Source organism: Mandrillus leucophaeus, unplaced genomic scaffold (genome assembly GCF_000951045.1).
Source record: "Mandrillus leucophaeus isolate KB7577 unplaced genomic scaffold, Mleu.le_1.0 Scaffold141, whole genome shotgun sequence".
NCBI classification, from domain to species: Eukaryota; Metazoa; Chordata; class Mammalia; order Primates; family Cercopithecidae; genus Mandrillus; species Mandrillus leucophaeus.
Genome location: NW_012101377.1, coordinates 353,605 through 371,459, shown reverse-complemented (window position 1 = coordinate 371,459; position 17,855 = coordinate 353,605). Strand labels below are relative to the sequence as shown.

Genomic DNA, 17,855 nt, shown 5'->3' with positions numbered 1-17,855 from the left:
CCATGATTACAATCACCACCACCACCATCACCACCACCACCATCACTACCACAACCACCACCACCATCACTACCACCATTACAACCACCACCATCACCACCACCACCACTATCACTACCACAACCACCACCACCGCCACTACCACCATCACAACCACCACCATCACCAGCATCACTAACAACACCAACACCACCACCACCATCACCACTACTGCCACCATAACCATCACCACCACCGCCACCACCATCACTACCACCGCCACCACCACCATCACCATCACCACCACCATCACTATCACCATCACCACCACCACCACCATCACTGCCACTACCACCATCACTACCACCACCACCACCACCACCATCACTGCCACCACCACCACCATCACTACTACCAGCATCACCACCGCCCTCACCACCACCACCACCATCTCTACCACCACCAATACCATCACCACCATCACCACCATCACCATCACTACCACCACCACCATCACTATCACCACCACCACCACCATCACCGCCATCACCATCACTATCACCACCACTACCACCATCACTACCACCACCACCACCACCATCACCACCATCACCACCACCACCACCACCATCACTACCACCACCACCACCGCCGCCATCACCACCATCACTACCACCATCACTACCACCACCACTACCACTACCACCATCACAACCACCACCATCACTACCATCACCACCATCACCACCACCATCACTACCACCCTCATCACCACCATCACCAGCATCACCATCACTACCACCACCACCACCACCATCACTACCACCACCACCACCACCGCCATCACAACCATCACTACCACCACCACCACTACCACCACTACCACCAGCACCATCATCACCACCACCACCACCATCACCAACACTACCATCACTACCACCACCACCACCACCACCACCACCACCACCACCACCACCACCACTTCCTGAGGGTTTCTGCTGTGCCAGGCACTGCCTGTGCTGTCTCACCTCATCCTGAGGCAGATTTCCCATTTCACCAATGAGAACTTTGGAGTCAGAGAGGTTGAACACAGTAAGGAGCCTCAGAATTTGAACTTGGGTCTGTATAACTCCAGAGTCAAGCTCTGAAGCACTTTGTGGGAGAACACCCTGGACAAATACTTTGTGCAAAGGTCAGGAGGGGGGTGCACCTTTGGGAAACTGCTGAGTTCACCTGCTAGCTCATTACCAGCTGGGCTCGACCCAGGCACCCTGTCTCCCACTCTAGTGCCCCTTTGATGCACTGGGTGACTGGTGCTGTGGAGAGTCTGAGTTCAAGTTGAGGACTGAGTCCAAATGCCATGTCTGTGACTTATTGTCTCTTCAGTTGTCAGTTGTTTTCCCTTGCTGAGCCTCAGTTTCCCCAGCTGGAAAGCAGGCAGATGTTTACCATGCCCATTTCCCCTGACTGCTGGCAGGAGTCACTAAGACAGTAGACATGGAGACTCTGACTAAAATAGAGTTGTGCTGTGCTCATTCTTGCAGGTGCTGCACTTCCACTCTCTCTGGGTGACAATGCCACTCTGCTCTGCCCCAGCCTCCCTGACGATGCTCTCCTCCCTTGCTGACGATGAGGATTCTAGCCCCTTCCGTGTGGTGGTGGGTGAGGAGGAGGCCTTGTCACCTTCTCTGAAAGCATTGATGATCAGAGTCTGGGATGAGGGTGTAGGAGGAGCCCTGGCTTCACTCTGAACCCACCTGTGACCTTGGGTGAGTCAGCATCTATCTCTACATGCCTTGTCTTCCTGGAAACTCCACGTGTCCAGGGAAGTGAGATGAGGGTCCACGGTTTCCAGCTTCTAGCGATATCTGAGAGGAAACACTTGCTGGATGTGTGGGGCATGGCGCTGAGCTCCTTGCCCACCTGTTTGATCCCAACCACCCCACTAGGCAGAATCTGACATTGTCCCCATTCTAAAGAAGAGAACACTGAGGCTCTGAGTCAGAAAGTGACCTGCCCAGGTAAGTGCAGCTGGAAGTATTGAAGTTGGAGTTGGGCCTGGGGCTTTGGAATTCACTCGGATGCCATCTCTGAGGGGCCTTTCCCTCCTGGGTGGTCTGGACAAGGAGACTGGGGCTACCACCTGGGCTACATGACCTCAGGACCCCACAACCCTCAGAGGCTGCTCCTCTTTACCTATAGGCCTGAGCATGCAGGCTGAAGAGGGGAGGCTGTCTCCCATGCATGATGAGTTTTCATGAAAAGTCCATCCATGCCCAAGGCCCAGTCATCTTCTTCCTTCACCTCCTCCCCTACACCCATCAGATGCAGGGCTTGGGGCTCTGGCAGGTCTATAGTTTGAGCCACTGTGGTTAGAGCTCTGAGGTCAGATAGGGGGCAGGGGTGGAGTAAAGTTCCCATTTACACCCCCATCTGGATGGGCCAGGGAGTGACTTGGGGTGAAGTGGAGGGGGCGGGGAACCCATGGGGCACCTTGAGTCCAGATGGGACTCCTCTAGGAGTGTGGGGCTTAGTCCCTGCCCTATTCTGTTTCAGTGGATATCTTGCTTAGGTGAGACCAGAAAGGCTGCACTGAGCTCTCAAGAATGTGGGTCTCATACCTGCCAGCTGCAGACCCTTAGCCTCACTGGGCCTCAGCTTTCCCATCTGTGCTGTGGGGGTAATCGTGTCCCTCCCTTCTGGTCTCTGTGAAGATTTGCTGGCTTGATGCATGTAAAATGCGGGGCCCACTGAGGGCCACTTGGGCAACCCGGCTCAGTGAGCATCAGTGAGCACCAGTGATGATTGCCACAGCCTTGGAAGGTCTGACCTGGCCTGACGCTCAACTGGTGTCTTGGCTGCTGTAGGATCTGGTGATGGGGTGGTTTAAAAGTGATACTCAATAATAATGGTGCTATTATCACTACTCATAGTGTTGGGTTCAGAAAACAGACCTGGTCAGAAACTGCCTGCATTCGAATTCTGACCCCAGAACTTACTGGGTGGGACGTGGGGCAAGTTACTAATCTCCCCAAGCCTCAGCTTCTCCCCTCTAACACGAGGGCATAATCTCTAACTGAGAGATGGGCCGAGAAAAGTGTTCAGCACCCCCCCGGCACACAGCGAGTGCCCAATCAGTGTTGGCTACTGTTGGCCATTTGTGGAGGACTTTCAATATAAGCTCTGCGGGAGGCTTTTGTGTTTTGTCCAGTGCAGTTGTGAGTGCCAAGAAGGGAGCCTGGCACATAGCAGATGCTCAGTGTACATTTGCTGAATGAATGCATGGAAGGATGTTGGTGTGTTTCACTGAGGCCTGACACGGTGAGTGCTCAGCCAGCTTTGGGCCTGGATTCTGCCCAGGGCTGTGCCCAGCTCACTCTACTTCTTCAGACCCTGTTTGGAGCATCCTTTCTGCTCTTAACAGATGAGATGCTTTACCACTGGACTGGCGCCAGGCTTAAAGAGTGTCTGAGCTGCTACCTGCTGTGCACTGTCACTGAGTCACGGGTCTTTCTCTCTCTCTCTCTCTCTCTCTCTCTCTCTCACACACACACACACACACACACATTCACACACACACACACTCACACACGGTAGCTGGCTGTTAAGCAGTGGTCCCTTCCCAGCTTCTCTGCCTGGTGTACCCTGCATGGTTTCCCTGCCTCAAGGGCAGGTGTAATCAGTGGCCAGGAACCTGGAGGGTCCCTAAATGCCCTCTCACCAAGATCCACAAACCTCTGTCCACAAATGGACAATGCTGCCCTGAGGGATGAGGTGCCTGCCCCTCCCCCACCTCAGCCAATTAGGCTACAGTGAGAGGGGATTTCCAGGGCCTTTCCTGAGAGGACTTTTGATGGACATGGCCAGAGAGCCCAGGAACTGGGCTTCCAAGGCAAAGGGAAGGTACCAGAAGGGAGGGAGGAGTGGCTAAGATCCACCTATGCCCACCCTCCGCTGCCTCAACACAGCTGCAGTGACCTGTTAGGTGCCCTTTGGTCTCCATTCATCTATGGGCTCTTCGCCCCCAGTGGATGTCTCTGGGGTCTCCCTTTATCCTGGGCTGGGGATCCCTGTGACCCTTTTCTTGTTCTTCCCTCTTCCACATGAACTCAGGGGGTATCTGGCTCAGGTTTGTCAACTCAGGGAGATTTTGCTGCCCAGGGGACAGCTGGCAAACAAAGCCTGGAGACATTTTCAGTTGTCACAGCTGGACTGGTGGTGGTGGGTCCTCTTCTAGGGAGAAGCCAGAGCTGCTGCTGAGCATCCTGTAGTGCACAGGGCGGTCCTCCATGAGAAAGAATTATCCAGCCACCAAAAGTCCATAATGCTGCTGTGGGGAAGCCCCACAGGACGTATGGAGAATGAGAGTCGGAGGGGGCAGTGATCCGCCCAAAGCCGCACAACGTGTTGGTGGCAGGTCCAAGACTATAACCTGAGTTTCCTGACTCTGCTGGTCTGGCTGCGGGGCCGGCGTCAGTGCTGCGGGCCTGAGTGCCAAGTGGCCTCTTTGTCTCCAGCCTGGTTTTTGTTTCTCCCTAAATCATTTCGATTTCGGGAACATTTTTATCTGTGTTTTCATTCTCCCTTGTTTTTCATTGTGCTTTCTCTCTGGGTAATCCTAGGCTTGCAGGCAACTAAGTACGACGTGTACATTTCAATGAAATGCAATAAAATATAATTGAACATATTTCTTTCATGTCTGAGCGACGGATTAATCTCCCAGACACATCTCTGTTTCCTCTTTGCTCCCTCCACGTTTTGTCGGAGTGTTTCCTCCCCTTCCCAGCATCGCTGGGATTTGAATGGTTCCCTTGCCCCTGGTCACTGGAGATAGACACACAGTCCTGACTCTACAGCCCCACATCTGTGATTGATAAATGATGCTCCCGGGGCAGAGGAGAAGGAACTGCTGGGGAGAATGCCAGCCCCAGGTGGGGAGAGAAGAAGGGTCTCTGCTGCTGATGGGGAGCAGTGGGGGTCCATCAGTGGGACTGGGAAGGCCTCCTGTGATGTAAGGACCCTCCCGGGAAGACACACTCTTGGTGCAGCCGTTGTGGGTCCCCAGTGAGTGCAGGATCAGCAGAGATGCCCTGGACTGCCTTCACATAACTGTGAAGTGCAGGCTCAGCTCAGGGCAAGAGCGAGAGGCATCAGATGGAGCAAGGGCCACAGCCTCAGGGGCGATGTGAGAAACATGGAGGAACCCCATCAGGTGGAGAAGGTTCATGGCAAGGACCTGTGGGTTCTTGTCAGCTGTGGGGAGCAGTTTCACTTCCATCCTGGGAGCAATGGGGAGCTCATAAGGGATCTAAGCAAGGGAGGCATGAGCAGATAACTCCTCTTCCTGGCTGCTGGTCAAGAAGGGACTGTGGGGCAGGAGCTGGAGCAGGAGGCTGAAAAGAAGCTGCAAAAGTGTCCAGATGGAGGTGATGGGGATGAAAAAGGCCAGGAGTTGGAGAGAGAGAATGGATTGCAGAGATCCTGCTGCCTCCCTGAACATTTATTTTATTCATTTTCTATGTCCCATAATAATTGCTAAAAGTAAAAGAAGGCACAATCACTTTGTAGACTAGTCAGAGGTGAGCAGGCTGGCAGCAGGTGATCAGGCAGGTAGGAGGAAGGCAGGCAGGGAGGAGTTGGGGGCAGGTGAATGGGCAGGGAGGAAGAAAGTAGACAGGGAGGAGGTGAGCAGATAGGGAGGAGGTGAGCAGGCAGAGGAGGTGGGCAGGCAGGGAGGAAATGGGCAGGCAGTGAGGAGGTGATCAGGCAGGGAGGAGGTAGGCAGGCAGACAGGAGGTGGGCAGGTAAGGAGGAGGTAGGAGGAACTGGGCAGACAGGGAGGAGGTGAGCAGGCAGGGAGGAGAAAAGCAGGCAGGGAAGAGGTGAGCCTGCTAATAGGAAATGAGCAAGCTGTAGGAGATGCTCAGGCTCTTGTAGGTGGTGAACCAGTTGTAGGAATGTGGGCAGGCTGATATGAGGTGAGCCAGCTGGTAGAAGGTGTCTAGCATGATTTTAAGTGAGCAGTCTGGCAGGAAATGGGCAGGGTGGCCAGGGAGTCCTGGACCTCATGGCCGTCCAATGAAAGGATCCTGTGGAGTGCTTGTGCTGGGCATGCCGGTGGGGTGGAAACCTTCCCATGTTGCCTGGGGGCCTTATGAGTGTCTGTGTGTTCCAGGGTCGGCTGTGTCTGCTGAGCCCCATCATGGCTCCTGTGGGAGCAGCTGTTTGAGCTGGGATATGCTGCGGGGCTCAGGCAGGGGCTTTGTTGGCCCCAGGTGCCATGCGATGGACCCAGGCAACCATCCTCATGATGGGCTAAGAGAGTTTAGGGGAGGCAGCTTGGCATGGTCAGACACTTGAACTTCCCTGTGCCAGGAATAGGGTGGTTCCAGGCTTCATGGTGCTCACATTCCCATGGTTGCCTTACCTTTGCAGTGCCCTGATGCCCAGCCTGGAGCTGAACACGTAAGTCACCCAGGAGCCCTCAATGTGGTGCAGTGGAATCTAGAATTTAGAGTCAGGCAGACTGAGGTCAAATCCTTATTCAGTTGCTTACTCTTCGTGCCACCTTGTGTGTTAGGCTGTTCTTGTGTTGCTATACAGAGATGTCTGAGCCTGTGTAATTTATAAAGAAAAGAGGTTTAATTGGCTCACTGTTCTGCAGGCTGTACAGAAAGCACGGTGCTGGCATCTGCTTGGCTTCTGGGGAGGCCTCAGGGAGTGGGGAGTGGCCTCAGGGAACTTACTAAAGGCGGCGGAAGGTGAAGCGGGAGCAGGCGTGTCACACAGCAGGAGTGGGAGCAAGAGAGGGGTGCCATACACTTTTTTTTTTTTTTTTGAGATGGAGTCTCACTGTCTCGCTCTGTCACCCAGGCTGGAGTGCAGTGGCACGATCTCGGCTCACTGCAAGCTCCGCCTCCCAGGTTCACGCCATTCTCCTGCCTCAGCCTCCTGAGTAGCTGGGACTACAAGCACCCACCACTACGCCTGGCTAATGTTTTTGTATTTTTAGTAGAGACAGGGTTTCACCTGACCTCATGATCCACCTGCTTCGGCCTCCCAAAGTGCTGGGATTACAGGCGTGAGCCACCGTGCCAGGCTGGGGTGCCATACACTTTTAAAACAACCAGATCTCATGAGAAATCATTCACTGTTGTGAGGACAGGCCCAAGAGGATGGTGCTAAACCATTCATGAGAAATCCACCCCCATGATCCAATTGAGGTAAGAGGCAGGACTCAATTCTAGTGGTGTGGCTTGGACACTAGATCAAATTGAGGACTAGCTAAGACAAGCGTGGGGCAGAAGCAGTTTTCCATAAGACACACCAGTGTGCCATGTCAGTTTACCGTTTCCATGGCAACACCTGGAAGTTACTCTTTCCCTAGAAATGTTTGCATTACCTGCCACCTAACTTGAATATAATTAAAATTGGGTATAATTTAAAAGTGAGTTCTGACAACAGAACAGCCTTTGATCTGCTACTCTGGGCACACTGCCTGTAGGGTAACCCTGCTCTGTGAGGAGCAGTACCTTTGCTGCTGCTGCACACTGCTGCTTCAATAAAAGTTGCTGTCTAACACCACCGGCTGGCCCTTGAATTCTCTCCTGGGCGAAGCCAAGAGCCCTCCCAGGCTAAGCCCCAATTTTGAGGCTCACCTGCCTGGCATCGCAATCACCTCCCACCAGGCCCTCCAACACTAGGGATTACAATTCAACATGCAATTTAGAGGGGACAACATCCACACAATATCACCCTTGTAGGCACTTTACTTCCTGGAGCCTTCGTTCTCCATCTGGGAAAGGGGCACCATTGCTGCATTTCCCAGAGCTGCTCTGATCAATCACTTGGTGCCCTGTGGGTACCCGGTAACTGCCTCATCGTTACTCCCAAAGCACCATGGTGAGAAGGCTCCTCAGCATGGGAACTGTGGGGTCATCTATTCCTAAAGGTAGTGGTGATGAAGTTGCTCCTTCTGAGGACACAACCTTGTGGACCTCAAAGGCTGTTCAAGTTTCTGGGGCCCGTGAGAAATACAACCATCCCTGGGGTCTCACCACAAAGACTCCACGAGCTGTGCACATCGAGATGGGGGGCAGGCATCCAGGAGCAAGGTGTGGGCAGAGACGGGGTGATGACGAGGGTGAGGGTAGCCGGGGTGGAGGAAGGGGGAAGAAGGCATTGGTGACAATAGAAGTAGCCAACACATCTCCACTTGCAAATGAGGGGACTGGGCGCAGAGGGGCTGTGTGCATTTCCTACGGTCACACATCACTGGTGTTCGAACCCAAGAGACCCAGCTGCACAGTCGGGCTCTCAACCGTGAACCTGAGAAGGGAGAATGTGGGCAAGGAGCTCTGGGGAGCCTATGACCACCCTGGCACAGTGCACCATCCTGCCCCTATGCCCCAGTGTGAGGTGACAAGCTGGGGCAGGGTTGTCATGCATGGCACCAGTAATTGACAAGGGCAGAGCATTCAGGTCTCTCTAAGAGGAAGGAACTGCTCAAGGACATAATCTCAGGCTGGGAATACATTGATCCGGGAACTGGCTGCACCCAGAATTCAAACCCAGACCTGCCTGATGTCAATGTTCTAGGGCTTTTGATGGTCCTGGTTCCCCCTGTAACTGCTGGGCCTCTTCAGCACTCCCGAGACTGTTTATCAGATACATCATTACCCAGTGTGAGCATTTATGCAACGTTAATTAGTCCCAGTGAGGATCACTAACTGTTTAGGAGCAGAGTTTGTCAACTGCAGCCCGAGTTTCCTCCTCTCGGCTTCCTCCTGGGAGCCTGGGCAGTGGCTCAGCAGAAGGGGGAGCCAGCACCCCCAGCCCATTAGAGACCTGGTCTGGTGTCTGGGAAATGTGGCCCATACCTTCCCCACCCCCACTCCCTGCGTGGCTCCCCAGGGCCTGTTCTGTCCTCAGCTCTGCTCTGTTGAGCTCCCCTGGCCCTTGAGGCTGATGAACACCTTCACTCTCCACCCTTTCCCCACCTCCCCTCCCACAGCCCTGCAGTGTCTGGGGCTGGTCGTGCCTCCTTGGACATTTAGTGCTGTTATTGGAATGCCCTCTCCAAAAGTCATGTCTACATTCAAGTGCCAATATACCACTACTGAGAGTTGGGGTCTCAGGTCATGAGGGGCTCTACCCTCATGAGTGGATTAATGCCGATATGTAGGGAGTGGGCTCCTGATAGAAGGATCAATTTGGTCCCATTTCTCTGTCTCATGCACACTTCCTTGCCACCTAATGACTTCTACCACGGAAGAACCCTCGCCAGATGCAGCACCGTGCACTTGGACTTCCCAGCTCCAGAATCGTGAGCCAAATGCACTTCTGCTTTTTATAGATTACTCCATCCGTGGTATTCTGTTATAGCAAGATAAAATGAGCTGTCCTCTAGCACCGCCCTACCCCCACGGGCTCCCTACTCCAGGCTTACCCCTTCCAGCCCCCTCCGCTCATGTGGTCATCATTTTGGAGTGAGGGCCTTGGAGTCAGACAGACCCAGGTACCCTACCTCTCATTGGTGTGTGACTTTGAATGAGTTACAAAACTGCTGTCAGCCTTAGTTTCCCCATCTGTAAATTGGGCTTTATAAAAATGAGTGGCAAATGTCTGTTAAATGCCTGGCTGCTGTCTGGTCATTGTATGTGCTCAGTAAACAGGGCTTACTATTTTATCCCTTCTGTTCTCCAAAAACACTAGTGATACCCCATTGATAGTTTTAAGATTTTAGCCTGGCATTTAGGGTCCTGACAGTTTGCCTCCAGCATCTTTCCAGCCTCATCACTTTTGTCCCTACCTTCTCTCTCAGTCTGGAGTAGTGTTTTTTCCTGACCACTTGCTGTGACTCAGACGTGCCTCATACTCACTCATGCTCTGTGCTCTGTATGAAGTCATCACTCTCACTGACTCCTTCCATCTTTCCCACAAGGCCTAATCCCACTCCCACCCAGAAATCCACCAAACTTTGAACCACACCTCCTCCAGGAAGCCTTCCAGGATGCCTCAGTTGAGCAGACCTTCTCCCTCCTCTGAAGTCCTATGCTCCAGCTAGAGACCTCCTGCCTCCAGGTGGTGAGCTTTTTCTCACCTCTGAGCCTGCACATTAGCTGTTGCCTCTGCCTGGAATGCTCTCCCTCTGTGCTTCACGGAGGGGCTGGCACACACCTACCCTTCAGATCTCTGTGCCAATATTGCCCTCTCAGAAAGGCCTTTTGTGACCAGCCTTGTTAATCCCACCCCAGTCCCCAGGTGCACTCTCTGTCCTGTCACCTTGCTATGATCTTCAGTGTACTTGTCAAAATCCACTGATTTTTTTTCTCAAATAAGTCTTACTGGATGTAAACTCCATGAACTCACTGGTTCACAGTCATTCCCCAGCACAGGGCAGTTCCCTAAGAGGCCCCTAATAAACATATGGAAAGGGGGAGAGAGGGAGGAGGAAGAGAAGGAAAGAGAGAGGGAGAGAAGAAAAGAAGGTAGGAGACTGAGACGGGAAGATTGCTTCAACCTAGGAGATCAAGACCAGCTTGGGCAACATAGGAAGACAAAAAATAAAATAAAAAAAATTAGCCAGGTGTGGTGTTATGTGCCTGCAGTCTCAGCTACTGGGGAGGCTGAGGTGGGAGGACGGCTTCAGCCTGGGTGGTCAAGGTAGGTATTAACTGTGATTCCACCACTGCACTCCAGCATGGGTGACAGAGTGAGACTCTGTCTCAAAAAAAAAAAAGAGAGAAGTAGGGAAGGAGAAGAGAAGAAGAGAGGGAAGGAGGGAAAAAGGAAAGAAGGTAAGAAAAGAAAGGGAGGAGATAAGGCCAAAACACTCTGGATGAAACACAATTATGTTCAAATGGCTAACAGAGTTATCATGGTGGAATGTGTTTTGTTTAATACTTTGATCTTTCTTGTCTGCTGGAATAATGAATTCTGTTAAGCCCCTTGAAGCCAACTGTCAAAGTAAAGCATTTTGGGGAGACATATCTCTCACTCTGATGGCAAAATTCATTTGAAATGGTTTTTTAATCCAGTCTCCCTGTGAAACCTGGAGTTGAAATTTTAAAGCCTATTCACCCTAAAAGGTTTCTTCCCACTTCTGCCCACTGCACCGTCTCCCGGTGCCCTGTCCTCTGTCTCTTAGAAAATAACACAGCAAAGAATTGCAGCTGGCATAATGATGACCATTTTTTCTCACGACGGGTTTTTAGAAGGAAAATAACAGAGCACAGAGCCTTGTTTTTCAGTGTTTGGGAAAGGGAGGGAGGTGCTTTGCTGTCAAAGCTGGCAAGAACAGAGGAGGCTCAAGGGAGCAAGTGGGTCTTTATAGTCTTGCGGTCTGTGTAAGCAAGAGGGAACTCTGGGAGGATGATGGCGCCCTCATCCCTGCTAAAGCCAGGGTGAGGAGTTGTGGGCCGGGAGCTGCCTCTTTGTCTCTGATCCCTGCACCTCTGTGTCCACCTGCCAGAGCCTATCCCTGTGTGTGGGCTTGGCACTTTTCAGTTCCCAAAGTGCTTCATTTATTTGTTCATTCATTAATTAATTCACAATTCATTCGTGTTATGCACGTGTTGATTAGGACTCACCACGGATCATGATCTGTATAGGACGCCGGGGTTATGAAGACCCTATAGACAGATCCCCAGGACGTGTCATGTAGTCAGATGGCCATGAATCTTAGGAGAGATAGGTGCTTGGCACACAGTAGGCGCTTCCATTAGAATGTGTGGGCAGCGTACAACAGAAAACCCCACAACAGGGCTCAAGCAACTGAGACATGAAATGTTCTCGTAGAACCTGATGTTTTAGAACGAGGGTTGCCCAGCTGCAGACTGTGGGCCAATTAGGGCCACTGTCTGCTTTCATTCAGCTCACAAGCTAAGGACGGCTTTCATACACAAACATTCTTCATTGATTTGACAACAGGGAAAACGCAACGAAATTTGAATCCCAAGTAAGCAAAATGTTATTCCCCCCTGCAAAAGAGAATGTCATTGTTTTCATTAGATCTGGGTTATAAAAACTTGTCCTTGATTGTTATATTTTGAATTTCATTAATACATTTTGATGAAATTTGTGGAAATTTGTTTTCTTTCTTATTAAATTAATACTTACATAATATAATTGATTTTGTCTCTTGGCTCACAAAGTCTAAAGTAGTCACTATCTCTCCCTTCACAGAAAATGTTTGCTGGCCCCTATTCTAGAGGGAGGTGGCTCCCGCTTGGTCAGACGCTCCGGGATGTCAACAAGGACTTCTTCCCTCTTTACCGTCTTTGGCTGTGGGGGCTTTTTAATCCTTAGCTTGTTGCCTCATGGTTGCAAGATGGCTGCCACAACCAGACATCAGGTGCCCTCATGACAGCATTCAAATCAGGAAGAAAGGAGCAGGCAGGGGCAGAAAGGGATGCTTCCTAGAAGCAGTTGTTTCCCAAGAGCAAGTTTCCTCTCTCATCCCAGTGGCCAGGTCTGGGTTGTGTGCTCAGGCCTAAAAGGATCTCTGGAGAAGGGGGATGGGGTGCCTGGCTCAGCTTCACCCAAGGCTTCTGTCCTCAGAAAGCCAAACTCTTGTCAGAGTTTGCTGACGAGTGCAGTGTGGGGTCTGGGGTAGGGACAGAAAGCCTGTCTCTGAGCCTCCACCCCTGTGGGCTGTATGATCTGGGAAGTACTCAACCTCCTCCCCTGTGGAGCAGGGACCACGACAGCACCTGCTGCATAGGGAAGTCGTGCAGGTGACGTGGGTCATGTGTGCAGGTGCCTGGCTCATGGGGGTGTTAACACCTGTCAGCTATCAGCTATTGCGGGGATGAGGCCCATCTGTAAAGTGGCCCATGGTGCCCTCTCTGTAGCAGTCCCAGAGGTGACAACAGCAGGAATATCAGTTCACAGGTGCGAGCACTTCCTACGCGTGCAGGGCACCCTGTACCTGCACTCGCTCACCTAATCCTCACAGCCACCCAAGGAAAGAGCCCTTTTCATCCTCATTTTACGTCAGAGGAACCAAGGCTCAGGAAGGGGAACCTAGGTGGAGTGAGGGCAGGTGGGGCTCCAGGGTGCTCAGAGTCCGACTGCTGTGCTCTGACCTACTGCAGGGCCCTGGCACAGGCAGGTGCCCAGGTGACCCCTTTCCACCCTGGGTCCAGGCCAGTGGCTGGGCCAATTGCTCTCCCAACCCTGTTGTCTGTCCCTCCCTGGGCTCCAGGGCCCTAGACATGCCTGTGGTGTGGGGAGATATGCCACCGTCCTGGCTGCCCTCCTGCCCAGGATAATGAATGGACACATTCTGTGTCAGCAGTAGTGGGAATGCACGACAGTCAAGCTGGTGACGCCGTGTCTTGGTTGTGAATTGGCAACTTGCACTTTTTTGTGAAACAGGATACAATTATGTAGAACATAAGCATATGCTAATCAGGGATAATTACACTCCATATTTATAAATTTATCAAAATATGCAAAACCCACTTCCATAATTATACACCCACAGGCACACTACAGTTTAACAGCTGCTCGAGGTCTCTCCCCAGCACCATAACGTGAGCTTGGGCACCAAGTGGGACCCGAAGCCTGCAGCCTAGCTCTGCTGGGGAAGCCTCCACTGTCACTGCTGTTGGCCCCATGCAGACCTGCCCCCTTGCTGTCCTTGTCAGCCTTCCTGGTGCTCCTGGATTCCTAGTTTGTGGAGGCTGCGGGGTGGATTCAGGCAGAGGAAGCAGCATGTGTGAGGACACTGAAGCAGGAGAGGTGCGGTGACTTGGAGGATCTGAGCCAAGCCTGAGTGGAGCAGAGCACGGGCTCAGGGAAGGAGAGGCTGGTGGGGGCGGGGGGTGGCAGCAGACTGCTGGGCTTCATGGGTGGAGACGAGGAGAGATGAGCTGTGTTAGGGAGCAGTGGGGAGCAACTCCCTTTCCCCTGGGGAGGTGAGGAATGAAGCCCCCTCTCCCAGGTTCTGGCCAGAGGCTGAGAACCCGGAGCTGGGGACAGGGGAAGAGGGGTGGGGTAGCAAAGGCTCAGTCCTCTTAGGGTATGGTCTGTCATCAGATGGGGACCCCATCAGAAAAGATTCATTTCCCAGGGGCTCAGCTGTTTCTGACTCCCCCAGTACAAGGAAATTTAGGAACAGCAGAAATGGACCTATTTGGTATAACTATCACATAAAATAGCTGACAGATAACCATTTTGACATGTAAAGACAGCAATTTCAGTGGATCCAAAGTAATGTTTTTGCCACCAGCAGTGACCAGGTTGCTTTTCCTTTATCAAAACGATACTTTCGGTGAGAAACCTGCCTCATCCTTCCCTCCACTTCCCTTCCTGTCCCTCCCTGGATGAGATGATCCCTGGCAGAATTTAGAGGAATCAACCATAGTAACAGTTGCCAAATGTTAACCTGAGATTTTTAAACTTGGGGAGGTTTAAAAAGATGGACTCCTACATGCCAGCCCCTGAGACTCAGATCAGCTGGTCTGGGCTAAGCTGCCAGCTGCCTCCCCAGCGAGCAGACTCCCAGGAGTTCCTCAGATTCTCAACCCTGCCCGGCTCAGAGATACCAACAGCTCCTTATTGCTTGGTGGAAAAATCCAAACTCCTTATCCCAGCCTGTGGAATCCCCCGCATCAGGCCTCACCTCACTCTGCCCCCACCATTGCTCCACTTCCCTTTGGGAACCCCTGGCAGGACCAATTGAATGGGATTTGATTAAACAATAGATCTCCCTGCAAAGCCACACTGTATGTCATTCTCTGTGACACAGGCTGGTGCCGATACTCCATTTCACAACTGGGGAAATGGAGGTGCCAGGGCTCATAGCGTGAGGATTTTAACTTCATCCAAGGCTACAGCTGCCACTGCTTCTGCCTCTTAAACTTCAGTGCTTTGTTCATCTACTCAATAAATATTTGTTGAGCATCTACTACATGCTCAGCTCTGTTCTAAGTGCTAGGGATGCAACAGATAGCAAAACAGACACGGCTTGCCAAGGAAGGGGGATAGATTTGGTTGGTAAAGAAACAAAAAACAAAAACTGAGCTCTCTTTAGATTTAGGCAGCTTATGACTTGAATAGCCAGCAAAAGCAAGGTCAGCAAAGTGCCAGCCCCCCACGGCCCATTGCCCACAGGATGACCTGAACACAGAGGGGCCCGATGACACCATGACGTGGGCAGTGGGGTGATCTGTTGCTGAGAAGCTGATCCGTGCTGTGGCTAAGCAGTCGACAGCCTGCAGCTGCACCCTAAGGCAGCCACTCTCATATTCCCAGCGTTCACGAGCATTCTGCTAAGACTTGGATCAGTGGCAGTTCAGTCTTGCCTACAGGGTCAATGTGGAGAGAATAAGGGGCCCAATGGCAGGGCCACTCCTGTACACAGCCCTGTCTCAGGGGCCCTTTTGAATCCATGAGTTAAAACTCCCAGGTAATTCCAATGGGAAGCATGCAGTGAGTGCTCTAGTTTAGAGTTTGTGTGATTTCCAAGGATTACTTGCAGCCCTGCCACCCCCACCCCCTACACACCCCAATCACATACTGTTTGTAAAATACAACATACACATCTGTGTCTATTTCATATCCAGTTCTTAGCTGCTAAGCACCACCTGCCCATCTTGCCATTTCAGGTTCACCTACTCCATGAGCGGGGCTTAATTTCCCCACTTTTCAGACGGAACAAGGCAGTGGTGCCAGAGCTAATCATTGGCAGAACCAAGACTTAGATCGAGGCCTCTCTGGAAGCCTCTCCCCTTGACTCCTCACACCACTCTGGCCTCCTAAGCCCAAGATGCTGACAAGCTGTGTCCAAGGTTCTGCCATGTTCTAAGCATCCCAATAGTGTCCCATGCTCACACCTGGCATTCTGCTGTTTTTTGACCCTTACTTTGTGATCTTGACAATTCTACTCTCTTAGTGTCATGCATCTCTACGTCCAACAATAAAAGCTTCTTCTTTCACTGTGTTCAATAGTTTCTGACTCCCACCTTTGGTGAGTGTAATCTCTGTGACTCTGTGACTGCCCCCAGCCTGAGCCTGCCCAGGGCTTCAAGTTACTCCACTGCTCCCCTTTTAAGCTCCCTCCAAACCATTCAAGGCCTCTCCCTTCTCTGGGGCCCATTTCAGACTTTCTGAGTTTGTGGCTATGGCTGTCACCTGATGTTATCAGTCATGACAATGGCAATTAGAACAATTAGGTCGGGTGATAAACTCTTGCTGGATTTGGGACTCATGGTGAGTCAGGGCCTTGCCCGTTAAAGAGCTGCCAGTCACCCCAGCTATGCCTGATAGGCCCTGGTCAGCCCAGATAATGGCATTGGCCTCAATGACAAGGTGAGCGACTTCCTCCAGGTTCACATGGGCAGACAGTGCTGTCCCTCTCTGCCCATGGCAGGCCTGCGCTTCCAGGCCCCCAGCGTGGTGGCTGTTTGTGGTCCAGGTTCCCCCCTCCCTGTTTCAAACCTGGAGGACTTGTGCTCACCTCTGTGGGGCTTCTGCATTCTCGTTCCAGATCCTGACTAGATAAGGGAAAGCTTGATCCCATCAGTGGTCTCCAAGCCCAGGCACAGGTGGACGGAGGCAGTGTGGCCGCTGGTTAGACCACAGGCCTCGGCTTCCAGCCTGGGTTCTGCCACTGTTTTGCATGAGGCCTTGGGTAAGTTAACCTCACTCTCTGAGCTCAGTTCCCTCACGTGTGAGTTGGTAATCACAGCATCTGCCTTATGGGGTGGGGCCAGACTTCAGTGAGATCATGCATGTCATGGGCTCAGCAACCACTAGCACACACTGCAGGGACAAGGGCTGTTCTCCTTCTTATTGCTGTTGTTGTGTTGGGGCTGGTGATTTCTCTGGCCCCAAGTGCACCCGGGTGGTCATCTCCTGCCCTTGAGGGTGCTGGCCCCAGCTGGACCGCTAACCATTGGAGCAGTGAGAACAGAACAGACCCTGGACCCCACATACCTGGGTTCAGATTCAGCCTCCAGCGCTCACTCAATGTGTGACTTGGGCAAGTGGCTGAACCTCTGTAAGCCTCATCAGTTTTTCCACCTGTAAAATGGGCACATAATACTGACCACACAAGGATATTGTGATTTGAAGACAGTACCTCGGCTGAAGCCAGATTCCAGAGCTCAAATTGCACTTTCAGGGCTCACTTGGGCGCACAATTTTGGGCAAATTCCCCGACCTGTCCGCCTTGGATTCTCATCTGTAAAGCAGCATCGCTTGCTAGGGTGCTTTCATTCCTCTCAGCCCTGAAGGAGCAGCGGCACTCAGGAGCATCTCAGGATCTCCCTTTCTGCCACCACTGCACTTAGAGATGAAGAAACTGAGGCCAAGGGACACGGAATTAAATATCTGAGAACAAGACAGAATATGATTATGCTACATTACGCAGGGCAGACCATTAGAGAACAAAACGATCTATACTAAAGGGATAATTGCAGGGGACAAAAGCTAAGTGGACCAGGAGCCTGAGATGAAGGAGAGAAAAATGCAGCCTGGGACGAGGACGGCCTCGGCCAGGGCCCGGGTGTTCTTGTTAATAATATTGATCTTTCCCCGCGACATAGCCATGCATCCTTACTGTGAAGCATTTGGCAAGTGCAGACATTTCTGTAAGAGAGTATATAACTCATCCGGTATCTTGCCTCTCAAAGTACTCGTAGTACTCGCCTATTAACACCATTTTTTTCATTCCTTTTCCTCTTCTTACACTAACATCTATTTTCATAACTGCTTTCACATTCGTGTGGCTGTCAGGATAGCCTAGGATATGGTACAAAAACAATCAACCCTCCAAAACAGCAAAGGTAATTTCTTGCTCTTGCTACACATCCCCGCTGACCGGCAGGGAGGCGTTACAGACAGCAGGGACTGTCACCGATGGAGGC

The 17,855-nt window shown here is 51.9% G+C and overlaps 1 protein-coding gene across 1 annotated transcript; it reads left to right on the top strand.

Moving 5' to 3' along the window:
• Positions 1–306: 306 nt before the first annotated feature.
• On the top strand, positions 307–16,485 carry LOC105535089 (sulfated surface glycoprotein 185-like; the record flags this gene model as incomplete). The annotated part of the gene is made up of 4 exons (XM_011974097.1): positions 307–396; positions 493–552; positions 1,524–1,703; positions 16,255–16,485. Coding segments are annotated over 4 exons (561 nt in total), but the record flags the coding sequence as incomplete, so codon positions are not given.
• Between the last annotated feature and the right edge of the window lie 1,370 nt (positions 16,486–17,855).